Here is a 27534-nt window from a genome sequence, read left to right as displayed (position 1 = left end):
AATGACAGACTGGAGGGATTTTCATAGGGAGTCATTTATCACTTGTGTTAGCCTGGGCCCTCCCACAAGCAAACGCCCAGATGGGATTAAATTTGTAAAGATGTTATTAGGAGAAATCACTGTGACAGAAAATGCAGAAGGAGACGAGAGGGGCCAGGAGAGCCATCAGTCAGCTAGTGCAGCCTCAGGAGGTTAGAAGCGAGGAATTCTGAGGAATTGTTGAGCCAGAGTGGCCAGTCAGGGGAATCCCATGTCTTTGGGGAGTAAGAAGGCTTTACAGTCTGCACAGGTGAGGTGGGGAGGGGAGGTGTCTATCTTTGGCCCAGAACAGCCTGTGGGAAGCATGGATTTGGATTTCGCAGTGCAGCTCTGCACCCCTAGTCAGTTACTCCCACTGGCAGTTGAAGGTCTGATGAGGCGAGTTCCTCTGGCTGCCACTACACTTTAACAAGCAAATACTGTCTTTTTAATACATTCACATCATTGTAAATAAAAGTGCAATTCTGTAAAGTGTCCATTGCAATCAGGTTTTGAAAGGCAGTCTAAATAGCTTTGGCTCTCCAAAGTTTCGTTTTTAGACCATTCCTCCTTCTTTTTAGATTTTTCTTTTGTTCCTGGCGCTCATTTGCTAGCCATTTAGGAATAAACAAGATAAACCTATTCATCATAAATTGCTCCTGCGTTACTTTTTTCCCCCTACATATCATAATCTGATGTTTATTTAGCAAGCAGGATGTTGTTTTGTGAGCTAATGCTTTCTCCTCCACTCCTCTTTGGGCAACGCCTTACTCATCTGTTCCTAGACTAAGTCAAATTCCTGTCTTGCCCTTTTACACTTAATCTTCTTGCCTGAGTATGGAGCTGTGGTGAGGGGAAGGGAAGATTAAGGACAGACACAGTGTGATGTTCAGAATCCCAGGCTAGTTGAAGCCCTGGCCCCCAGTACCTCAGAATGTGATATTATTTGGAGATAAGGTGTTTGAAGAAGTGATTGCATTAAAATGAGGTCTTCAGGATGGACCCTAATCCAATATGGCTAGTATCCATATGAGTAGAGGACACACACACAGAGATGACGTGTGAGGACACAGTGAGAAGGCAGCCACATACAAGCCAAGGAGAAGCCTCAGATGAAACCAACCCTGCCAACACCTTCATCTTGGACTTTTAACCTCCAGAACTGTGAGAAAGTAAATTGCCCTTGTTTAAACAAACAAAAAAAGAAAAAAGAAAAGTGAGAAAGAAAGGAAGGGAGGGAGGAAGGAAGGAAAGAGGAAGGAAGGAAGGAAGGAAGGAAGGAAGGAAGGAAGGAAGGAAGGAAGGAAGGAAGAAGAAATCCTAGATCCTAGCCCTACCAATTAGCTCAATTAGCTATGTAACTTTAGGCAAATTATTTAACTTTTCCAAGCTTCATTCTTCTCACCTGTAAAATAGGGATACGAATAGTTGTGCTATAAGTAATAAATTATACATATATATATACATATACGTACATGTATGCCATATACCAGACATATAATACATAGCATAGTACCTGGCTTATGGCAAGCACTCAGTAAAAATTAACTATAACAATTATTATTAATGTCATTGTTTTCATCTCCCTGCTACAGATTCCCTCACATGTTTTCATGTTAATTATTTAATTAAAGCTTTCCTAAAGAATTTCCTGTTTCCCAGATCTTCATTTTTTGGGCACCCATTTTGGGCACTTTTATCATCTGTGCGATTTGACTGCAGATGGCAGAAAACTCAACCAAAATAGAGATATATTATTTTTGGCATTAGAAGAAGTCTAGAGGTAGGTATCACCATTGCCCCAGGATGCTTTTATCTTCCTGCCCCACCATCCTTTGGGCCATACAATTGGATTTGGCTTCTTTGGCACAACATCCGAGTCCTTGGAGGAAGGAAGAAAAGAAGACAGAAAGGATGGAGGTCAAGGACCTTGTCCTCTTGAAGATTTGCTATTTTATTTAAGAAGGCAAACCTTCCCCAAGCATATGCACCTATATTTCACTTACCAAAATGGAGTCGAATGGCCACCACTGCTGGAAGAGAGATTGAGAAATTAAGTATTTTTAGTTGAATACCTTTCTTACCTCAAATATAATCAAGGTAATGTTTTGAAAAGGGGGAAATGGATGTTGGGGTAGACAACTAGCCATATCTGCTGCATGATCTCATTTAATTCTACTTTTTAAAAATGACAGTCTGTTTAAGATCTGATACTATGGGTTTTACCTAGAATGCTATAATTTGGGTAATGGTTACATCATAGTCAATGTCAATTCAGTAGGAGGAAAATCATTTATACCAACTTTTGAACTGAATTCACCAATCCATTTAGTCAGAATAATTAACCCACATTGACATGAATTGCTCTAGATGCTAAATAGAGCAAGTAATGGGCTAGATTGTCCCATGTATACATTACCCATAACTAGCAAGTTAAGCAGTGTTTGAATCTAGTTGCTTAAATATTTAAGCTACTTTTATTATGCTGTTACTATAGTGTATGATATTATAGTCCATGTTTTTTAGTAGGGAAATCAACCTACATAGCCCATTGCTTATGGATTATCTATATTTTTCTCCCCTACTTCAAATCCTTTTTTGGAACAAAAAGACAAATAAGAGTAAAAAAATCCAATAACATATAATTCATATAAGTTAATAAGCATTGCATATGAGAAGAAATATTACTTTTGTTTCTGCATGTAATAATTATGTCTTCTCTTGCAAAGTCTTCATTCATCTGGAAGAATTATAAAATGCTCTCAATTACAACGGATAGACAATGCTTAACCTGGGTGGTAGGTGAGGTTAAGGTAGGTTAAGATCACCATATCTTAGTTGCAGTATGGGGCCTCATCCAAGCAATTTGAATGTTCCAGTAAATCAGGTGTGGGTGTTGTCCTCATTAATTATTTAGGACAACATTTAGAATTAAGGAGTGGAGGAGTAATGGTGGAGTAAGGTGCAGCCAAGGAATGAGACAGACAAAAATAAAATTTATTGGTTTTTATGCATTAGGTTAGGAAGATAACGATAAAATGATGATTAAAGGTCCACATTAAAGCAGCAACTTTCAAATTTTGCTCTCTAATTATTTGATATTTATTAATCTTATGTGTTAATTATATGTTAAACTCCTAAAGGATGTTTTGGCTCCCACATAGACTTAGCAGTGCCCTCAGCCATGCTTGTTGATTGAATAAAGGATGTATTTATTAAAAATACCAGTGTTGCCTCTTAACAGATGATTAGACAGGAGAACAACTAAATCTTATGACTATAAGCAAACATCTAGGTACAAAGATATGTGCTGAATATGGATATATGTTTAGCTCAAAGCAACATATTTGACTTCAGATTGTGCAAAGGAGATGTTTGTCTACTCCTAGTGTTAAAAGTTTCCTTGATAAAACACGTTTTAAGAGTTGTTAGCTTACATATTTCTCAAACAAACTAAGTTTTAATCGTTAACTAATTAATTAGTTGTTTCCTATAGCTTGAGGTTGATTTCATGCAAGGATAACTCTGTTAAGGCTGACTCTCTGGCTTCCGCTGCTTTTTCAATCTGCAACAATTGCTAGAGAGGTTTTGGAAGTCAAGGAGCCCAGAGCAGAGCCAGGGTCTCACTGTGGCTACCATTATGTGAGAACTCTAAATAAAACTGTAGTGCAGATAATTGTTTTATCTGTGAAATTCGATGGTAAGCTACCTGAGGACAAGAACCGTCTGGGTCTGACGTGTCAAGCAGCCATGAACTATCAAATTTTATCCTAGGGTATTCCTAAATTCAAGTGACTAATGAAATCCTCAATTGTGACGTAAAGTTAAAACTCACAACTACTGAAGTATCTACTACCGTATCAATGAACCAAAAATTTTACTGGTTTTAATCTTGTTTAACAAGGTATATGCCACTAATTTGACATAAAATTTATCTTGTAGTTCATTCACCCTATTCTTAATATTTTTGAAAGATTCATTTTAATTTCCTCTTGTTATCACAGCTCTATGGCCAGCTCATTGTGTAACAAAATGGGAACTACAACGCTGAACAAATGGAATACAACAAAATACTAATGAAAGGGTGTATTCACATCATGGGATTTAGAGTCAGACAGAACTTGGCTGAAGTTCAAGCTCTGCCCCTTACTAACTGTGTAACTCTGAATAAATTAATCAACTGCTCTTAGCCTTTTAGTCTCAGTTTTTCTTGTCCAAAAAATGGGAATCATAAATACAAATACCTACTAAAGTAGTTAGGAGGATTAACTAATGTGTGTAGGAGACATTAGAGGATTTTCCATATTCCATATCATGCCTGTAATGGTAGTTACATGAATATGGCATTTGTCAAAATGTTTATGATATTAAGGCCACTTGGAGAATTCCCTGTTCTATATATTAAAATTATTTTTGTAAGTAGATTTTCAATTTATCTAATTCAGATAAATACTTTGCAACTGATTTGGGCTAAGATACATTTTCTTATTAAGCATTTTGGACATAATTGAATCTTTATGTGGTAGTTTAGGATTTTACACTGCCTACAATCATTGTACATCTCTGAGGTTAATCTACAAAAGGTGTTCACAACTGAGTTGGCTTTTATTGATCTTATGCCAGGTCACTGCTCTTTTTTTTTTTTTTTAAGAAGTATTTTTAGACCAAAGAAATAGTGGCTTAAGACTGCACTATTTATTTGGCTCATGATTCTGCTGAGCAGTTCAGGTCTGGGACAAGCTTAGCTGATATTTGATGGGTTCTTTCACGTGTCAGGGATCAGCTGGTAGCTTGACTGGGAATTGGCTGGTCCCTGATGGTCTCAGTCATATTTCTGATAGTTGGCTGTCGGTTGGCTGGGGTTGATGGGAGTGACTTAGCCACACATCTCTCATCATCCTGCAGTCTAGTTTAGGAATGTTCATATAACAACAAGATCCCAAAAGAAGGAACGACATAAGCCCCTAAGTACAAGCTCTTCTCAAGTACTGCTTGCATCACATGTGCTAATGTTTCATTTGCCAGAATAAGTCACATGGCCAACCCATATTTAAGAAGTGAGAAAATGGACTCTACTTCTTTATGGGAAGAGTGAGAGTTTGGGGTTTGTTTAATGATTTACCAGAAGGTCAACTTAAATTCAGGTAGAAAATACTACAGAAGACTAGAGAAAAACTTTTATAAAATCACTGTAAGTTAGAGGGAGTTGGCCTCTTGGAGGATGAGGGGTCCATTTAAAATGGACCTCAGGTTGCTGGCTGGAGGGAGAGAAGTGCAAAGGGTGTTATAAGATAGATAGAGGACCCAGCTTCTGTCTATTAAAATCTTGAAGATAGAAATCACATGACCTTGCCAAGGGGATACACTTTGCCCCAGACATCTTCCTACCTCTTTAACTGCCCTGCCTGGCCCCTGTTGTGTGGGTTCTCCCTTACCTGCAAAGCACTTGAATGTTGGTGTTACTCGGGGTTTTGTCCTTGCTCCTCCTTTATCCTTATTCTACACATTTGCCCCAGGTACTTTCATCCTATTTCATGACATCAACTCCTACCTATTCAGTGATGATGTCCAAAACTACAGAGGTGGCCTGACCTATGGCCTCCAGAATCATATTTTTCAATGAATTCTTAGATCTCTGCCTGTAGAGCCTCCAAGCACTCAGCCTCAATATATTCATGCCTAGAGACCCTAATCTTTCTCCGGGTTTCCTGTTTTTCAGTTAGTGGTTTCACCTCCATCCATTTACCTAAGTTAAAAATCTAACCCCATTGTTCTCCTTCATTCACTGGGAGTCCTGGTGATTCCATTTCCTACATGAACTTGTATTCATCCCCTCATCTCAGTTTCCACCCCACTGCCTTGGTGTGGGCTCCCATCACCTCTCCCCTGACCTCTTGCAGCAACCTCTTAACTGGTCTTCCTCAAATACTTTCGTCTTACTAGTTTCTCCCTACTCCACTCCATTCAGGGTACACTTTGTAAAACTCAAGTTTGTTTCTGTCACTCGTCTACTTACAAATGTAAGCTGAGCCCTTATTGCCTGTAAAGCTAAATCCCAATTCCTTAAAAGCATGGCTTACCAAGTGCTTAGCAATCTGGCCCCACCTGATTTTACCAACGTCATCTCTTACCACTCAGCCCCACCCCATCCCCTTTTATCCAGCCTCACTGAACCTCTCACTGTTCCCCACCAACACATGCCCTTTCACAACCCTGGGCCTTGGCCCATGTTGTTTACTCTTCTTGGATTGCCAGCCCTCTCTTCTTCATCTGATACCTTCTTATTCATCAGCACAGCTCATAAACCTGTCACGTCCCTGCTGATGACTTCCCTGAGCCATACAGAGTTAGTCACTTCTTCTGTGTTCCCATAGCCTTTCACCCTCTTCTTCGGCAGTGCAGTGACCACCTTTTATGCTTTTGGCTGCCTAGACTCTCTTGAGTACCTGTGTTATGTTTGGCATTTTTTTAGCTACATGAATTCCATCTCTTTGAAGTAGAACCCAGAAAAACTCAAATCTCCCTTGCAGCTAAGAAGCCAGTAAATAATCCAGGCTTCCCCAATCAGATGTACCTGCATAGAACTTTTTATTTTTTTTTAAGTGAGCAATATGTATGTAAAGGGGGCAGGGTCGGGGGTTGATTTGTCAAGAGTGATCAGAACAGGTGCTTTAGCAGCAACATGGGTGGACCTAGAGATTATCATGCTGAGTGAAGTAAGTCAGACAGAGAAAGACAAATATAATATGATATCATTTCGATGTGGAATCTAAAAAATGATACAAATGGACTTATTTACAAAACAGAGACTCACAGACATAGAAAACAAACTGATGGTTATTAAAAAGGAAAGGGGTAGTGAGGGCTATATTAGGAGTTTGGGATTAACAGATACAAATTTTCTATATATAAAATAAATATACAACAAGGACCTACTATATAGCACAGGGAACTATAGTCAATATATTTCAATATATTCAATTCAATAATTGTAATAACCTATTATGAAAAAGAATATATATAGTATAACTGAATCATTATGCTGTACTCCAGGAACTAACACATTGTAAATCAACTATACTTCAATTTGAAAAAATTAATTAAGAAAAGAGAACAGGTCTTTGATTCTTGGGGTGGCAGTAGCAGATCCGCCTGTGTGCAGCCCCTGGGGCTGAGGGGTGGTGAGAGTGGTGCTTGCTAGACCAGATCTCAGGGCTGGCTGGGCACGTTTAGGCTTCAGAGTCTGACTCTCCAGCTTTGTGGGATATTCTATGAGCCACCTAATGTGATAAGTTAATTTATTACTTAAACAAGCCTGAGTGGATCTGTTTTTACCATGAATGAAAAACAGCGAGACACTTCGGTTAGAACACATCAAGTTGTATTGTTTTAGTTGTATTTCATCAACTTGTATTGTATTTAAGTGTCTGCTTCCCTCACTAGATTAATCACAGGTACTGTACCTTAGGCTTCTATGCACATTTCTAATTTTTTATATAATTTAGATAAAAAATACATACTGGGTGCCAACTCTGTTCTAGGCACTGTGCTAGTCATTGGGGATGTCACAGTGAAAAAGACACATGTGACCTTTGCTCTTACAAAGTGTACAGTCTGAAAGAAGTGTGCCTGAAAATCCTAGGTATCCAGTTAAGTTGATATACCAATTTATTTGATTAGTTATTTCAATGAGTAGACATGTATATTTTGAAAATATAAAAGTAAATGAGAAATGTTCTTAAGTTTCTTTCAGTCTAATAGGAGACACATATGTAAACAAATAATGTCCATGCAATATGAACAGTGTGAAAACTGAAATATGTTCCAGATTTCCTGGTGGCAGAAGAACTTGGCTTGGAAGAGTCAGTAATGAAGGACTGAATTACTGAACTTGTAAACATTGGAGCAGGTGTGCATGAGAAGATGTCCTCTTTTTTCCTCTTCCCTGTACCCCTTTTGTTTCTCTTTTTCTTCTTTCATTCTTCCCTCCTCTTCCTCTTTTCTTACTGATCCCTCTGCCCTCTTTAAGATTCAGCTCAAGGGCTACTTTTATAATCAACCTTTTCAAGCCACTCCTCTTCCTCCATCCCAAACCCCCAGGCTGGGTCAGTAATGTTTTCAAACTCTCATATTGCCTGGTATGTACCTCTACTAATTCTCTTGCCCTTTGATGTATGTCATCTATGAGTCTGTCAGTCACAAACCACCCCCTACCCCAGTCAGGGTCTGTCACTAACTAGTGCTCAATAAATGTTTCTTGAGGAAATACAAATTAAAACCACAATGAGAGACCACTACACCCCCTGAGAAGGGCTAATATGAAAAAAGTTGATGATATCAAGTGTGATAAAAAGGCAGAAAAACTGGAAATTTTAAACATTGCTGAGAGGAAACTATATTGTTACCTTTTGGAAAATTGTTTGACAAAATTTACTAAATTTACTAAAGCTGTACATATATATACACTGTTACCCAAAGTGTGAACTCAGAACAAAAAGGTTCATGTCAGCTTTATTCATAATAGCCCCCAACTGGAAATAACTAAAAGTGTCCATCCACAGTAGAATAGACAATGGACTGCAATATATTTGTATCATGGAGTAGTACACAACGTTTTTTAAAACCTGCAACATGCAGCAATATGGATGACTCTCAAAGACTAGTATTAAGTAAAAGAAACCAGAGGAAAAATAGTACATATTGTGGTTCTACTTCAATGCAGTTCCAGAAGAGGCAAAATTAATCCTTGCTGATATAAATTGGGAGGATGTTTAGCGTTTACAGAAGGGAGGGGTAAGGCACTGGAAGGAGACAGGAGAGAGACTAAGAAGTTTGGGAAATACTCTATACTTTTACAATGGTATATTTAAAAACCACATAAAGAAGGATTTCCTAGGACAATGTCAACCGTCCTTCATTAAAAACATTTACACCCTCAACTACATAAATATGTAAACGTTAATGATTTGTGATTTTTAACTGTATGTAGGATTACATTGATTAAAATGTAAATATAAAAATAAATAAAAATGAATATTCCTTGAATGATTGAGTGAATAAATGAATGAGCTGGCCTTCAAAGAGAAAAGAAGAAAGTATTACAGTGTAAGAGGGACTAGTACTGCATGGAGGTTTACAGCAGTGCTTGGCTGTTGAGCGATTTTTACTCTAATGATATCCGAAATAATTGCTCATGGACCTTTGCTTAAATATTAGTTGCCTTTGCTGTTTAACCACGGTTGTAAGGCTAAGAAAAGGAAGTCAGTAACAGTAAAGCGGATGAGGGAGAGCCCTGTGGGACTGGCATTTAATTCCCAGCGAGGGACCTATGAAGTCCTTGGGAACTGGGGAATATGCCTAATTTCCTTCAGTTTTATTATCCTTTTGTGCTTTATGAGGTGCAAATACAAATTAATTTTTCAGACTCTTGAAGGGAGAGGAGAGGAGTTATACCCGTATTTACAAAACAGGAACAGAAGCCATTGCGTAAGACAGCCGAAGGCCAGATAGAACAGTCCTAATTGCCGAGAGGCCCAGCTGCCGGATGCGCCTCTCCCATCCTTCTTCAGGCGGGGTTCGTGTCTAAGCCACTCTTCGTGCCAGCCTGGCACAGGCAGAGGGTGACCAACTCCTCGGGCGACCGATGGCACATGCACCGGAGGCGATGTTCAAACCTGACCCAGCTCTGGGCTCCCTCTGCAGAGCAGGGGATGCAGTGTCAGGAGACGCAGTTCCCAGAGAATCCAGTAGGTGTCGCTGCCCCGCGGCCGCCGCTCGCCCCCAGGCCTGGGACCGGGGGCGTGTCCTTACCTGAGGCTCCGGGCGCGCGCGCCTCACCTGGGCTCGCGCCCTGTGACGCCCGCGCCGCCGGGGGGCGCTATGCTGCTGCCAGGCTATCGCCTCCCCCCAGAGGGCTCTGGCTGCTGTGCAGCTCTGTCCTCGTGCTCTAACCATCTGCCGTCCCCTGCTCCGGCGACGAGGGGGCGGGGTCGGAAGGCGCGTTGGAAAAGGCGGGCGAGCTGGCGCCCGGGTGAGTTCTTCCACAAGGGCCGGAGGCCGAGAGGGCAGCGTCCGAGCAGCGGGAGGAGGAGGCAGACAAGAAGATGCCACTGTCGCCGCCACCTCAGGGCGGCCAAGGGGAGTCCAGCCCTTCCAGGACCCCCAGGAAGCACACCCCTTTCCATATCTGGCGCTCCAAGAAGAAGCAGCAACCTCCGAGTTCCGATTGCGGGGTGTTCATTCCGCACCCGGCGCCCCTCAGCGAGGCCAGGTAAGCCCGAGCCCCTCGGTCTCACTTCCTCCCTCCTCTCTACTCCTGCTGCGCTGACCCTTGAGTCCTCTCCACCGTCAGCCTCGCTCGACCGCACTCGGAGGCGGGGAAAGGCCCACGTTAGGTCTCACGGGGCAGGAGCGCAACGGGGTCCAGAGGGGGTCAGTGCTGGCCTCTGCGGGTTTCTGGCGGCTTCCGGCTCAGACCAAGCAGCCGTGAGAACTGGTGCCCACCCTTGGGGCCTTTATTTTAACTGGCAAAGACTTTCCGCCAGAGTCTCTGTACTATCAACCTGATAACTATCAACCTGAGGGGTTATTACCATAATGAATGATGATAGGAACTCCACCTTGGGATTATATAATACTTTTGATAGCGATGCCTTAATTGTGAAGATCCACACTTTTGCAGATATTGTATCTCCGCTGCCTTCGCAAGATCCCAATGGAGGAGGAAGTGTCAGGGATGATTACCCCCATCTTATGGTTGGAGAACTTGAGACCAAAGTGTAAATGGTTTGTCCCCATTAGAATCAGTGGCAGAACCAGGCAGCACCTAGTTATTCAAAGTGTAACTGCCGTTGTGCTTTTAAATTTTTTATCATGATTTTGTGATGATTTTATCCTGTACGCATAATTATCCAATTCTACTATCTGAATTGATGCATTCTTTGAACAATAATCCATTTAAGTGACAGTATATGTATGCAGTTCAAGAATGTAAAATATTTTTAATGAAGGATAGTTGGCAATAAATCCTCCTGTATGTGTTTTTAAAACACACCCTCATGAACAATGAGGTCCAGAGTAATATTGTGCAACATTTGCATTTTAGACATATTTTCCCTTTTGTTTCTAGAAAGTCTTAATTTTGCAATATATTTCCATTGATTTAGCAAAAATTTTATTAACTAAATGCTGGGATGTTAAAAATAATGAAAGTGGTCTCTGTCATCAAAGAATTCTTAGTCTTTTGAGGAGACCAGAAAATAAACAGTGGGATAAGTGCTATGATAGATGTTAGCATAGAGGAGGAGATCCTGGGAAGCTTCCCGGAGGAGGATGACTGGAGTGGCTTAGTAAGACAGAAAAGGAGAGGAGCAACGTGTTCCAAGCAGAGGTTGCACTATGAACATCACTAACACTTGGAAAAGCATGATAACTTTCTGAGAAGTACTGTCCTGAAGTGGTTCAGGACAGTCTGAGTGTGTGTGAGAAGGTAGGGAGAAAGTGCTAAGATAGACAGCACTTTATTTTTTACCATATTTATCATTCAGGGTAGTAATTGGTTGTAATAGAATATATTTTATATCTATTGAAAGACTTACTGTGCTTAACTATGAACTGAAACTTCTAACAAAATGTTACTTGATAATGTATCCAATATTGAAGTATTTTGCCTATTACCTCAGTAAATATTTTAAACACTTCCATAACAGTTGTTCTGATCTGACCTAGTTCCATCACTTCCTGTCTATCAAAATGTAATAACATGCCACTGTAGACAATTTATTCACATGCAAATACATTTTAGACTAAAACTTAAAATAGGAGTTTTTGCTTCTCTTCTTGAGCTTATTGTATTTTAGTTCAGTCTTGAAGCACTTCACTCTTTTCCTTCAAAACTATGATAAACTTTGTACTAACACATGTTCTGAAAACTAAACTTACTTGTCTGTCTTTGGGATGTTTTTCTAGTTAGATCATCTTTATAACTATTTTGTTTCCTTCTGAGAGAGTGTACCCGTTTCTAACAAAGAGAGCGGCTGCAGCACTCCGAAGCTTTCTGGCCCATCTTTGGCCACTGTCACTCTCTTGAGCCATCTGTCCACGTTTGTCATTACTGTCCAGGATTTGGAGGTGGTGGAACTCAGCTGGAATGTGCAGCACTCACTGTGGCCTTTGTCTCTATAGAAGGATGGGACAGTCGAGTGGCCCCTCTTATTTGCTGGGCATACATGATTAATATTATCAGCTTTTAGAGCAAACAGAAATGAACTTATGTCCTGGCTGTGTGACTTTGGGCAAGTTACTTCACCTATCTGAGTTTCAGTTTCTTTCTTTGGAAAATGGAGAAAATAATAATACTAACTGTACAGAGCTGTCATGAGTATCAAATGATGGTTTACGTTATTAAATGTAAACTCTTTAATCATACTTCTGAACACAAAGTAGAAACTCAGTAACCACCATCTCCACCATGGGAGCAATGGCAAAGAATAGGGTTGGATGAGGGGGATGCTTCTCTTCCTAAAGGAGCTCACCGTTCTGATGATGGTTTAGAGTTTGTTGCTGTCAGATTTCTGTATCTTGAAAACATTTGTGACTTTTAGCATCAGTGTTCCAAAAATCAGTGACCATTGCTTTCTTTCTTTACATAAAATAATTTGAACATGGCTGACTCTCTTCTTAAAATGTACCCTTAAACTTTTTTTCAGCTTGGTTTTGGTAAACATGTTAATATGTTATTTTCTGTAGAAATAGAGCCGTTGCCCTCCTGGGTCAGCCTCGTCTCCTGTCTAGTCTGTTATTCTCTCGCCAACAGAGAGACCGTGGTGGTGTGTGTGGAGAGGGCGTGGTGAGCTGTGGCCAGGCTTTTCTTAGCAGCCATTAGTGGCCACTGCCCTTTATTAGGTTTTGAATTAAACTTCATTTTGTAAATAATTTATCAAATGTGGATTCTCTATCTAGGTTTAAATCCCTATTCTGCTTACTATGACAATTAGCTGTGTCACCCTGGGCAAGTCATTAACCTTTCTGTGCTTCAGTTTTCTCATCTATAAAAGGGGCATAAGAAGAATTGTTATAAAAATAAACACATTACTGCACGTCACAGGTTCAGAGCGGGGACCGGCACATTGTGAGTGCTCAGTAAGTGGGAGCTGTTTCCCCTTTTTCTTCCTAGTGTCTTGCCTGTACCTCCTTCTGAATAGTGATTTTATGTGTTTATTTTTGCTATATGATGGAAATAGTACTTCCTTTTTATTTCCCCTAATCAAGTCACCTAGTGTTGTTTTGATTAGAAATGGGCTCTTAGCTAAAGGTCAATGCAGTGAATTAAAAATGATCACCCTTGAACTGAACTCCAAACCTAGAGGCAAGCATTAATGCTCTCTGAAGGAAAGCCCAACGCAAGCGGCTAGTGGGCCCCAAAATCAACTGAAAATCAACAGACGTGATTTCATTTGGAGAAAAATGCAGCCAGTGTCAGAGAGCAGAGCATTCTCATTTCAGGATACCGAGGCTCAAGTTTTAGGATTGTCAGCAGTCCCTTAGTTTTTCTGTCCTTGTGTGGACCTTTTCCTTCTAAAAAGGGAAAACAACTTACTCTCTGTTTGTATCACTAGAATGTTGTGAAGATAAACTGTTACCTTATTCCGTTAGAAAAAGAACAATAATTTAAAACATTATTTGATAGCATCCTAGAACAGTAGAGTGTTAGTCTTCCTGACTTAATTGATTCTAGCTTTCAGTCTTTTGTGGCTGGTTTAGTGTTAAAACTCTGAATAAATTATTTTCTAACATAAAGGACATAGCTAGCTAAGTCTAGTTTTGTTTTATGTAATATTGCATCTAAACTGGTTAGCACATACTGAGTTATTTCCTTTATTTAGCTTATGCCAAAGGCAAGAGTTTGAAATTTTAGGTTGTTTCACCACTGATAAAGCAGGAATTTACATTTTAGCCCAGTCACTTACTAGCAGCAAGCTCCGGGGGAGGTTTCTTTACTGCTCTAACTTCACTTTCGTGATCTGTGTCCTCCCTCTTAGCATTATTTTGGGCACTTCTAAGTATACATTTAAAATGTCTAGCACGGTGCCTGGAAGATAACAGAGGTTCAATAAATGGCAGCTCTGAGAGTGAAAAAGATACAGACTGTGGTGTTGGATGGACTCAATTTCAAATCTGTCTCTGCCATTTGGGTAAGTTTTCTAAGCCTCAGTACTTAAGCGTCAGCCTCCTCACCTATGAAGTGGAGACAACGGCACTTCCCTGTGGGACCTCTGAGGGTCAGATACTATACACATAAAGCACCTGGCCCAGGCCCAGGCCCAGCGCGAAGCAGGTGGGAGCAGGATTGCTTGTGGCAGTGATCATTGTCATTGTCTTCACAGTAGTGGTGGCAGCATTTATAAATCCATTTCTACCTTGTAAATGGACTCAAACAACTTCTGAAGCCCAGAAGAAGCTGTAACTAGATTTGTCAAGACTTGTAGTACCTTCGAGTATCTGGAAGTACTTTATAGCTGTAAAAGGACAGCCTTTGTGCATTCAGTGACTTAAAAGTCTTAATACCTCTGACTAAGGAAGCTAAACTTTATACTTGGAGTTTGAGGCACCTCTCCCGAAGTGACTTTGGAGTCTAAACGTAGTATAGGGTCTTTCTTTGCCACTTATCATTGCATGACTTTATCCACCCTCTATCTTTACACTTTTAGTCATAATATTCTTAGTCCATATCCAAGTGACATAAACACTTTTGGAGACCTTTGGAACCTTTGGGCTTCGGTTCATTTCTTTGTTCTTCTTTAGCTTTCAATTATAAATTTTATTTACAAGGATAAGACAGCAAATCACTGCTTTACTATTCATGATGAAAGCAATGTAGCAAAGATATTCGATGTTGAAATTTATTTTCTAACTCCTAATATTCATTCAAAATGCCAATCTTACTATTAACCTTAAAAACACCTGTCTTAAGCTTTTAGTTCACTAAAAGTTGTGTCAGGTCATTTGTGTTTCAGGAATGTCTGTGTAGAAAAAAATGATTTATTTATTTTAAAAATTGTGTCTAGTGAGATTATTTTAATCTTGAACTGTGTGCATTTCTGTTTACCTTGGAAAATGTTATCAAATTGTTTAATCTCCATTTCATGTTTTACCTATTGTATAGAAGATTTAGAGATCCTGTTCATGAAAAGCAATGCAATCTGACCTATAGAATTATTTGTCTAGCATTAATGATAGATAGTTCTATGGCTTAAATTCCTTTCTATGTATTGAAGTGATCATCCATCAAAATTTAAAGAGAAGTTTCTTATGTTCAACAACCACTTACTGAGCACTTATTCTGTATCAGGCACTGGGAAGTAGAACAATGGAATTAGAGGTAGTCTCTGCTCCTGAGAAACTCGCAGTCTAGCAGAGGATGGGGCATACGGATGGATAAAGTCGCATATGACGCATTAAGCGCAGAAATAGAAGATTTAATCAAATGCATTGAGGTCAGAAAAAGGATTATCTCGAGGAAGCAGAAAATGTTTTCTCTCATGAAGAAGTTTTGCTCATACTGAATAATTAATGAGAATTTTTATTCTCTCACATAGAGATCATCAAAAGCTCTAAAACCTCTTAAAGTTATGATCATCTTAAACTATATCCAGGACTGGACCAAAAGAAAAAATCATGGAAACTTTTATTTTCTCAGAGGCATTTACAACGAATAAAGAGAATCATGTATTCAGGATTATGCATGAATAACTTTCTATTTAAAATATCTAGAGCCTGAGATATTTCAGCTCCCTTACCCTATTTTGGCATCTAGGATTAAAGATTGGACTTGGAATGTGACATACTGATCTGAAAACCTTGTGTGAAATTATAGGTAAACATGATGTTGACAGTATAAAATGATAGGCTGAAAATGAGTGGCTCTTGACATTTTTTTAGATAGGCTTGCAGATCCAACGAGGATTGTTATTTGAGGTACACAGCTAACTTGGTGTGTACTCAATTTCTGTCAAAATGATTCTGGAGTCTCTTTCAAGAAAAGTCCAGCATTGCCTATGTTCTCAAAACAAGGTGTTCTTCCTTAAAAACGATCTACCTTTATTTTCATACCAAATTGCTTGGCATATCCAACAGGTGTCTTTTCATAAAATCATTTTAGAAAAAGGAATTCTGGACTTTTACCCAAGAGAGGATTGAAATGCAAATTCAATATCTTGTCCCAAAGTGAGTTTTCAAGATTAAGTATGTATGACTATCAGATACTTGTGGGGAGTTTGGCAGGAAAGGCCAATCAATTGTCTATGAATCTCATTAGCTCACTTATTGCTCCTTTAAAACACAGCTACATTGGACTAACCCAAACAAAACCCATCAAAACACTGGATTCAGAGTTACAAGCAGCCTTCATTCTAGAGAAGGAGCACTTGCTTGGTGCTGTCTTTACAGCACTGTGCATCTCCTGGATTGGCCTGTTCAATGGAGGTGAAGCAATGACAGAGACCCTTCATAACAGAGCATCATTTTGACAAAGTACTAGGAGATTCCAAGACATACAAGTGAGGCGGAGAATCCAAAGTCCATTCATGGTGTCGCCAGCTCCCCTCATCAAGTTATATATAAGACAAGGACAGGTTGAATCTGTAGATAACACAGAAAAATGAAACCCAGAATTAACAAGTGCCTTTTGTTTTTTACCTACCCACATATGGCAGTTAAATGAGTCAAAGGAAGTTGCTGTTAAGCTTGGCAAAATATTGTGGTGAAGAAAGCTGGCTGCTGGCTGTACTTATTATTGCTGTGTGCCATTTCAAGCCAGCCACCCTAACTGAGTCTCCTTTATTAGAAGTTAGGGTTATGGCATCCCAAAGGAAATAACTCAGATAAGAGATCTGGCCAGCAGTTACATAAAGATACCATGCATAACACACATCTTAATTTTTTTCAAATTAGTTAAGAACCGGTTCCTGACAGTTCTGGATTCTCTAGTTGTATAGTTCTTTACCTTGTCATTGGGGTCAAGAGGCAAAATAGTGCATACTATGAATAAGACAAAAAATAGAAGAAGCATTTGATTTATAATAACAACTCTAGACTATGTGAAAACATTGTTTTCCATCAAGATTTGATTGAAAGATGCAGTTTATTCAACATACACTGTATGTATCAGACAGACACTGTTCTAAGCTCTTTACAACTATTAACTCTATTTAATTAACTACAGTTAATTCATAACATTCCTGAGAGGTAGGTACTATTATTATTATTCCTATTTTGAGGAAAAATGAGGCACAGAGGGGCATGGTAATTTGACCAATGTCACAGAGCTCATAAGGGTTGGGGCAGGGCTTCCCTACCTGTTGGTCTTGAGTCCTACAGTTAATCACTGCAGATTGAAATCATTGGGGTTAATACTGTCTTCTTTGGATTCCCACCGTGAGTATATTTAGGCTCTAGATTTCACAAGCAGAAATTTTAATACATATAGGAAAACAAATTAATTTTTGGTACTAAATAGTTTCTGTATAAAGTAGTGAAGAGAAAAAATATGTAAATTCCTAGAAATGTAAGTGCTTTCAAATCTTGGAAGAAAAAACAATTTTAAAGCAGAAATTCTAAAGTATGAGTTATATACAAAAGCATCCTGTTGGATCCTGAGTCTGGGGCTTCTGCTCAAGTTTTGTCAGGGATCAGTATAACCTCGAGGTGGGCCTAGTCGGTACACCCTCCTCCCTCCCCTACAGTCTTGGCCTAGGCAGTAGCGTGCAAGGTCTGAGACCAGTGGCTAGCTAGGTGGCCCTCAAAATTTACAGCTGCTGCTCAGGCTAAATGGGGTGTCAGCATTTCTCAAGTAGATTTGTTGGGAGTGATTCTAACTTTAGGTCTCTAGAAGTCCTGCTGCTTGAATTCTTTGGTTTTGCTTCCTGATTTATCATTGAGGGTTCCCTACTAATGAATGCATTTCGCCTTATGTTGACCTTACACTTCAAGGATTATAAACCATGGCTGATATTTTATCCCACGTGAGGCTCATAATGGTGTTTGTATAGTAAGCACAGCCCCTCATTTTATAGATGAGGAAACCGAAGTTCAAACAGAAAAAAATGTGACAATGAATATATATATATGTTCATGTATAACTGAAAAATTGCGCTCTACACTGGAATTTGACACAACATAGTAAAATGATTATAAATCAATAAAAAATGTTAAAAATAAAAAAAAGAATGCAATGCACGTGGAGGAAGTGGGACTAAAATCAGGTTTTCTGATTTCTGGTCGGCTGTTATTTTGGGTTTCTCTTGGGTCATAGACTGTACCTCTCCATTCCTGACCTCCACCTACCTTTGACAGGAGCCAGACTGACTCATCTAACTTCCTGATGACTGTTCCCCTGGAAATATTCCCCTAGATTCATAAACCGACAACCATGAGACTGTCTGATCCCCAGATTGAGTTCTTAGTTATTCAGCATTGTAGTCTGGTTACTGACCTATTGAATATTTTCAGAGTTTCTGTTATAATTAGTATTTCACCTACTACCTAAAAAAACAAACAAACCCCAAAACCCAAACAAACAAAGCACACACACACACATTAAAAATAACCTAATTCATGTTAAAAAAAAGTTTAAAATTTGCACAAGCCATATTTTATAACAAGAAAGTGTCATTTAAAATTATAGAGTCTATCCATATTGTACCCACTTAAGAAGTTCCTTAATGGGACTTGACATAATGATGGTGCTATGACACATAATATATTTTATTTATGATTGTCGCTTAAATTTTCTGATAATACTGATGGACTTCATAAATATCCAAGGAAAGCACAGCTTGATTGTCTTTTGCATAAGCGATTTGAAAAAGATAAAACAGTTGAACCAAACTATTGACAATTACATTGAAATACCGTGTCTCCTTCCTCACGAGGGCCATGTGCAAACCTAAGAACTGTCCCTTTTCAAGCCTGTGCAGGGGAGGCTTCCCTAGGTCTTGCCAGGCATTCTTGGCTCTTACTGCCTCGCAAAGGTTGGCTTGCCTCTCCACCATTTCACTCACATGAACTAAGTGGTTGTTATTATTTCCAAAACAAGAAAATGTAGTTGCTTCAAGATGGGATTACAAAACTATTCTCTTTTAGTATTGCTTCCCCCAAACAGTTTTGTCTGGAATAGATTCAATTATTAATCAGGAATCTTTCATTAGAACCTACTTTGGATGGAAACAAGAACATTTGTATTCTGGTATGTGTTAGCAAACATGTTTAAAAAAGCTAGTCTAACACTAGAATTTGGATTTTTGTTTTTCAAGATTAAAGCAAAGTATGACTGAATGTCTGGCATTTACCAATTTGTATTTTGTGATTGTCGTAATCTCACCCTGTAAGAAGTTTCAACTGCTTTGACCTAGAAGTCCTAGGAACTAGTTCATTGTTGGTCCTTAATTGTACCCTTCCTTGTTATTTCACTTTTATTTAGAGCTCTTTTCCATGCCCATAAGGACATAACCAGCCCTAGATGTAGACAATAACTATTGAGGCTGTGTTTCCTTCATCATATAGCTTCCTGCAGAGAAGTTCCCCAGGAATATATGCACAGACTTCCTTGCTCACTGAAGGGTTCCTGGTTGCTTTTCTGGGTATGCAATCATACCCCGGTTACAATTCCACGAGTTTACAAAGCCAGCAGCTGTTAAACAAAGAGGAGCACCAATTCTTATCTTCATGCCACTCAACAACTGATCAACAAAGAGCAAAATACAGTCGGTTGGGTTTGGGCATGTTTTCTGAGAAAAATGGGCGGGGATGGGGGGGAATGGAGAAGGAACATTCTCTTTAGCCCGATAATTCCCTGCCTCTCCTGTAAGTTAAGTAAACATTAGAAACTTTTCTCAAGAATACACGGGACAAAGGGCACGAACAATTACTAATTACCTATTATGTGACAGCTGCTTTTATATTTAGTTTATTTCTTCATAATAGTGCTGCTAAGTAGGTGATTTTACCATTTTTACAATTGAGAACACAGAACCTGAAAGAGGGAAAGTAGCATCTCAAGCTGATTTAGCTGGTAAATGGCAGAGCAGTATTTGAACCCAGGTCTTCAGACTCCAAAGCTCATAATATTTTCACCATACCATAAGAAATCTAAAGCTGATTGCACTAACGGTTGGTAGAGGGTGTGTGTTGGGGGGAGATAGTTAACTAAAGAACAGAAGCATCCAATAGAAATGTAGTTATCCATTTCCTCCCAGGGACCAGGAAAGAAGCGTTTCTCCTTTTTAATTATCGGCACTGTACCTTGTCCCATCTAGAGAAAGGGAATATCCAAGAATGAAGAATTTGTGTGTGCTGGGAAGTCTGTGAGGCACCCTTGTTTTCCTGGGGACTTCTGACTTGAGGTAACTCTGCTGAGAATCAGTGACTCAGTCCCTGAAATGTTAACTAAACTTGTTGCACCTGATTTCCAATCTACTCATAAAGCCACCAAGTCTTACTCCCTGTTACTGGGATGATTCACAGAGTATGCAAAGGAATCTAAGGTGGAAAATGTTGAGGGTTTTTCACTCTGCCCAAAGGCTGATCACAGCCCTAAGAGAGGAAAGAAAATGCTGGTGACCGAAACTCCATATTTATAGGAAATACTGTCGGCTTGAAAGATGCATATCTAGAGACTCTAATGTAAAAAGATTATGAAAACCCTTTAAATAATCTTTGTCTTTATGGGAGCTAGTAAGTTGTGTTTAGTGCCCATTTCTCTGAAAATTGAATTTTATTTTGACTTTTATGTATTTCAGGGATTTTAAAAATTACGTTTCAGAGTGTTCATTAATTTCTATGAGTATTATTATATGCACAAAACTAATTCAGCATAGGTCATAAAAGAGAGTACATTTCCGTTTCTATTATACTAGGCTAAAAAATATGCTCTGGTATTTGGATTTATTGTAGTTATTTTAAAGCATAAATTACTATAGTAATTATTACCACTTAATTTCCAGGGTAAAACTGGAAATTTGCTACTTTCTCTTGAATCACACTCTCTCCTCATTTCTGCTTATTATAGACTTTCTCTAATTTTAAGAACAATTATCCAGGGATAATGGTAATTGAAGCATCAGGTTTGCTTCTTTCATGTGACTCAAGTAACTGAGCAAATGTTACCTCCATCAAAAGCAGTCTTGATGTAAGGTCTTCGGGTACTGTCTGTCACACTCAGGAAGGTAAGTAAATGTGAGAGTGAAACTGCACAGGTGTAATTCATCTATTAAACAAACATCTATGGATACCTGCTATGTGTGAGGCCCTGGGGTATGGGCTAGCAAACCAGTTCAAGCTCTATTATTGGGCAACTGAGACTTATTCTTCTGTCTTCTGAAGATTCTGCAATATTCACTATTAAAATAATGAAAAGCTGACACATTTACCAATATAATAAGAAAGAAGAGTAAATGTTCAAACATGTACAAGACAGAGGCTGAGAGATACAGATACTGGACTCGCAGGGGGTGGAGGATTTATCATTTTTGAGAGTTCTCAACACATACTGCTAAAGGAATTCCAAAGAACACCTGATAATGTTCTAGCTATCTATAAAATGGATAGAAATTCTATGAATAATATGTGTAAATACTCTATTCTATGGATATATATGTGTAAAGTACTTAGTGCTAGAATGTATGTGTGTGTATATAGGCACACACGAATATGTACTTAAATGTCCTCAGTGTGTATGCATGTATGCATGCATGTATGTATGCACACACGTACTCATATCTATACTCAGTGCTAGATTACTTACTTGGTAAATTAAGCATATGCTTACAACATCAGCAAAGGAGGGAGGGATGAGAGAGAGAAAAAAATCCATAATATACCTGGAGGTTTTATGTTATTTCAAGATATAAACATTTTGTTTTAGGGTTTTCACATAATTTATCACTAAAGATAAAATTACGAAGGCAGCAATTTAGATGCCTTTTGTATCCTGTTTTATTTGTCACTTAGCATTATATCATAAGCATTTTCTCATGTCATTAAAATACATAAACTCATTTTCTTACTCATTTCCCTATTGCTGGACATTTAGGTTCTTTCTGATTTTTCATTATTATAGTTAAGGCTGCAGTGAACATCACTGTGTGAAACCTCTGTCTCTGCATATCATCTGTTGGCCCTTCCAGATCCACTCTCCACCCTCCTCTGTGCTCCTGAGAGCTTATTTATAGACTGTGTGGACCACGCTTTCCTACCCTCTGGTTTCTGGTTAGGTTCAGCCAATGAGAGGCTTTAGAGGAGAGGGCAGGCGCAGGAGGCCATGCTGGAGTGTGGTGTGGTCTTGTTACCGGGCTGAAGGCTACAGCCTCTGTTAGGTGGACCTCTTCTACAGCTGGGATCTTGCCAGTTCCAGTGCTCACTCCTCCTTGCCTATCTGTCTAGAGGTAGTAATGATTTCCTGCTGTTGGGAGCCCTGGGCTGCTCTACCATTCCTTATTGATTTTCCTTCACGTCTTGTAAATAGCTCTTTGAACACTTTTCAATCATCTCTCTTGTGTGTGTGTGCCATCTCTTCCCTGCTGGAATCCTGTCTGACATCATCTAAATCTAAGTGATATGTCCTTTTAATTATATTTTAAGTTAGAGTCTTTGTACTGCAGAAAGGTAAAAGACTATTCAGAACTGAAGGGGAGCTAAATTAGGTCAGGACTGAGCTGGTGTTAGTGATAAATGGCACTACATTGAATCAAATTACCCTCATAGAGATATAAGCAAATTGCTATTGGAACAGTTGGAACAGGGAGAGGAGGGCAATAAAGTCTTCCATGCACTGTGCTGGACAGCTGTACTTAAAAAGATAAGGAAGGTACCTTAGCTGCCAAATGTTTCCAGTTCTTTTGTTTCATTTGGGTATTATTGGTTCAATTCTTTCATTTCTCTTTTCTTCATGGGATTTTGTGCCTCACCCCTTATGTTTTTCCTTCTATTCTTGGCAGTTTGCATATTCATATATGCCACTTTCTATCTCCATTTATATATTCCTTCTTCATCTGCATGCTTACTCATGACCTCTTCCTTACAGAAAGCACGCTCAGGAGTTTGTGAGCTGAGTGGATACTTGAAATTTTGGAATTTCTCCATCTCGGAGTGGTAACATTCTTAGTCTTTAAACAAAAAGCAAAGCATATTAGCAAAGAGTTAACTTCATTTACTTTTGCTTCATTTTGAAATTTCAGCCTGTAATTTTCCAGAACAAATGTCAAAGTGGTCGGCAAACTTACTAGGGACTGTTGTTACTTTACGAATCTTTTCAGGCAAATAATGAGGTCATGGAAGGCTACTGGGTCATCACTGACCGCATCCCTGACTGACGTGGAGTATCGAGGCTTATCCAGGGATTCACCAGGCTGTGCAAAAGTCTAGCCCCTTTTTAAAAATAAATTTTGTGTTTTTTAGAAAATGTCTTTGTTGATCGAATATTCACATTATATTTCACACTCTTGGAAATGTGAATTACTATGAATATACTCTACCACAGGTATAAAATAAGGATAATTCACTTAAAATTCAATATATAAAATTCTCACCATTTAGTAATGACTAGTGTGGTAGAAAAGAAAAACAAAACAAAACAAAAAACCAGGTGGTAGAGAAATGAGAGGTCTTAGGGTTTAATCTTATATTTCTCAATGACTAAGACTTTGGGTAAATCATCTGAACTCTCTGAGCTCAGAGTGTTCATCAGTACAATAGGGATGATGCCAAGCTGCCTGGCCCCCCACCACGCTGTTGAGAGGCTCCTTGGAAACAATGTGTGAAAGTGTGGTGAGAACTGTGAGGCCTGAGATAAACTCCATCGCCCCTTGACTCATCCCTTGGCTCTAACCACTTCTTTTCCAGAAGGCTTGTAAATTCTTTTCTCTTTTCCTGTGGTCTTTTCATAAGTGAGTGGGTACATGGCAGTATTCACTTTTCCCATTCTTTTCTCCATCCTAATCTCCTTCGTGTCCATTTCTTCCCATCTCTGGAATTCTGGTCTGAAGCTGGTCCAGGGCACTCCCATCCATGTCCCTGCACAAAGTGACAAGGTGAGAGTGGGGGGCTCTGTGGATCCTGTTGCTGCTCCAAACACCACCCCCCCAACCTTCTTGGCTTTCTTCCCCCCTCCCCTCAATCTTCACCACCTAAATGCCTGTGGGAATTGCTGTCGCTGGATGGACACGCCCATGTTTCCTCTTCCGCCACTACCACCAGAGTGTTTTTCTCTTACAGATGTAACATATCTCACAGAGGAAGCTCATGTGGGCTTCCCAGATAATTCTGAGAAGTAGTTAGGTCTAACTGTCACGATTTAGCAGATTAAGCAATTGAAGCATGAAGTTGTTTAATTAAAGTCAGGACTGTATTCCAGGACTCCAGAATTTCAGCTAATGCTCTTTTCACTAAAGTGCCACAAATATCATAACAAAGTAGACAGAGAAAAACATGTTTTTTAGCTTTATTGGTTTATTGTGATGTGCTTCCTTTTTCTTCCTTTTTACAATTTAACATGGGTCAAGTTAGTGGAATAAAGTGATATTGAAGTAGAAGAGGAAGTTGAAAAATATTTATTTGATGAGTAGAGTAAGATATTGATCTTCACATTCTAGTTAAAAATTACACTATTATAAATATTAAATTTTTAACATAACATTTCTAAGAAAATTCTATATGTAGAAAATAATGGATTTTTATTGGTAACAAATAGCTCACTGTTGAATCTTCAGGTTTGACTCTTACCTGTTTTATACTCTTTTGAAAGACAGTTGTCTCTAGGGCATTTCAGTGTTTGGAGTTTGATAACCAAAGACACTGTTCTGACTTGCACAACTTCAGTGGAGCAAAATCTCGGAAGTTGTTATTCCGCCAGACACCCTTCCCATCAAAGCTACTCATGTTCAAGTCCTAACATACACCTTTAGTTTTTTTCCCCTAAGTGGAAATTGGAGTATCATTGAACAAATGTATTTAGGAAATTTAAATATTTAAAATATCCCTAGAGTAGTTTCCTTTGGGAATTTGTGATTTGAAAAGGTCTCTGATTGAATTCTCAAGAAATTCTGGAGCCCCAAAGCCAGGGCTTGGACGTGGACAGGAACGCGGAGCAGCTGCAGTCAAGTTCCCCAAGCATCAAAGCTTGGTGGTGGATCAGGGGGCTGATGAACCAGCCACCTGAATGAATCTGATGCTTTTTAGCCCAGAGAGGAGAGTGCGATAAGGCAATGTGGCTGTTTCTATCACAACCCTTGTATTTTTGTACCTATCATCTAAATGAATTCCCAAAAGAAGATAAATAATGACAATTTGGGGAAGGAACCAAAGCAGAGATCTGAAGACTTGGATCTCTGCTTACTGGCTGTGTTAATTCAGGACAATCACTTGTCTTTCCTGGGCTTATAATCCTCATTTACAGCAGGAAGGGAGAATTTGGCCTTCTGTCGTAAGGTTTGTTCATGTCTAACTCCTCTGGATTATGTATTTGAGTTTATAATTTTCCAGGAAATTTGGTCAAGGCGTAAATACAATAAGCAGCAACATCTAATGCATGCAGAATCTGAATTGGTTCTAATGAGAAGTAAGTTATTTCTACTCTTTCCTGGGGGAGTGTCCCTTGGTGAAAAATAGAGAGCCATCAAAGTCACGAGGTAGGCTGGCAAGGTTAGAGTTTCTACACCCCTTCTAGGTAGGAACCTTGCACATCTTGCACAGCTACAAAAGGGAAAAGAAGGAAACATCAAGAGTTATGCATTTAACTTAGACACATAACATGAAAGGGGGATCATACAAATGCTGTTCTGAGGAATCTCTTAAGATGTATGCACCTGTGTCTTTATATTTGATTGTCATTTCACTAATTCAGCAAAGGATCATAGAATTCAAACTGAGGAATGTGCAGACACTCCCTATTTGCAGCCTAGAAGGCCTTAATAACGATGAAAATTTAGGGGGGAAATATGTAGAAAATTTCTATGTCTGGCTTCTATGTAGTCATGAAGTATCTTTTGACTTAATAAAATTGCATACTGCTTTCTTTACAGGTTTGAGGCATAGCATCTTTAGCCCTGAGCTTGTGGCCAAAATATCTAAATCCTGCTCCTGGTTCAGCCTTTCGCTGACTGTGTTACCTTAGGCAAATCATTTCACTTCTTCGGAGCTCAGTTCCCTCAAATATGAGAAACGAACCAGTGGAAGGATGAAGTGATCTTTATCAACCTCTTTCCAAATCCTATATTTTCTTTGTCTAGAGAGTCCAACTTGCTATTGAGGAAGTTGAAGGACATTAACAAACAAAGACAAATGTTGTCTCCAACATTTACACACCAGCCAATCTCGAGTATTAAAAACCATATCCAGTGAAAGCTAGTTTGACTGAGGGAAGGTTCCTGGGAGATGGTGTCTTTGGTGGGTTCTCCTAGAAGCAAACTCTATGACAAGGATTTAGGCAAAGATAGAATTCGGGAAATAGTAGGGAGAGAGGAGGTGAGCAGAAAGGGAAGCCAGCTAATAAAGGGGGAATTGTTGCTCCTGTTCTCACTGTAGGTAAATGGGGTTAGTCCGCTTGGGAAATCTTGACTGTCACTGTAGAAGTCAGAGCTGTGCCGTCCCTAGGGGAGGGAAATCGGAGTATCAGAACGACAGGTTCTGCCAGTCACTGGTCGAGGGCCACTCCTACAGGGCACTGTTTCTCTGGCACTTCCTGCCTCAGGCAGTGTGGGCTCTTGCAGGCCAGAAAGTCCCCTGGGGGTTGGACATCCAGGGTCCCAGGCCAGTGTCCTGGGGGAGGTGAGAGCTTACAGTGCCTGCCATAGTCTGGTTACAGTGGTAAAGTCAGAGCAGTAGAGCCAAACTACTGCCCCATGGTGCACTAGCTGAAGGTAGAGATGCTTCCACTTCTAGAAGGACACACCACTAAGAGACACTGAAGCAGTACAGCAGGAAGTGGTGAGCAGCCCTCCTCAGCTGCAGAGATTTCCAGTCTGCCTCTAAACACAATGGCACGTAGCCGCCAGGGATGGGCAGCCTCCTGAGTGCCTATTAAACTTAGATCTAGGAGGCAGGCCATGGACATTGCAAAAAAGGCGTGTTGACGATACACGTGCAGTCAAAATTGCCGGGCCTAATTGCTGGCCACACCTGGGACATGGTACTTTAAAAGGAGCATCATTCATGAGGACTTTGTTTGTGATGCAGAGGGTGACACTACATGAGAAATATGATTCTATTTTACAGAAACTCTTCTTTTGATAGAGAAAGCACATTCTCTTGAGGTGTTATAAAAGCATGTTAGGAGATACAGAATGTTTTTCTATCAGGTTCTGTGGAGAATCCAACCAGCTGTCAGCAGCATCCTTGACTGATTTTGAAACATCTGGGATTTGAAATAGAACATTTGGCATGAGCATTACATTTTTGTTCCTTCAGCAATACCCAACGTTTTGTGAAAACTCTATTGCTTTCTAGGCGAAGTTGGCTTTTCGAAAT

General features: G+C 39.6%; 1 protein-coding gene across 2 annotated transcripts in view; it reads left to right on the top strand.

Moving 5' to 3' along the window:
* Positions 1-9933: 9933 nt before the first annotated feature.
* Positions 9934-27534, top strand: part of CRYBG1 (crystallin beta-gamma domain containing 1) — a 180542-nt gene continuing 162941 nt past the window's right edge. Inside the window, exon 1 of one of the 2 annotated variants that reach the window (XM_074368561.1) lies at positions 9934-10288. In XM_074368561.1, coding sequence (XP_074224662.1) covers positions 10122-10288 — 167 coding nt within the window. In that variant the 5' untranslated portion in view covers positions 9934-10121. The remainder of the gene's footprint in view (positions 10289-27534) is intronic. The other variant, XM_045524479.2, reaches the window with a different exon arrangement.

The sequence above is a fragment of the Camelus bactrianus genome, chromosome 8 (assembly GCF_048773025.1).
Source record: "Camelus bactrianus isolate YW-2024 breed Bactrian camel chromosome 8, ASM4877302v1, whole genome shotgun sequence".
Taxonomy (NCBI): Eukaryota; Metazoa; Chordata; class Mammalia; order Artiodactyla; family Camelidae; genus Camelus; species Camelus bactrianus.
This window is presented reverse-complemented; position numbering and strand designations above follow the sequence as displayed.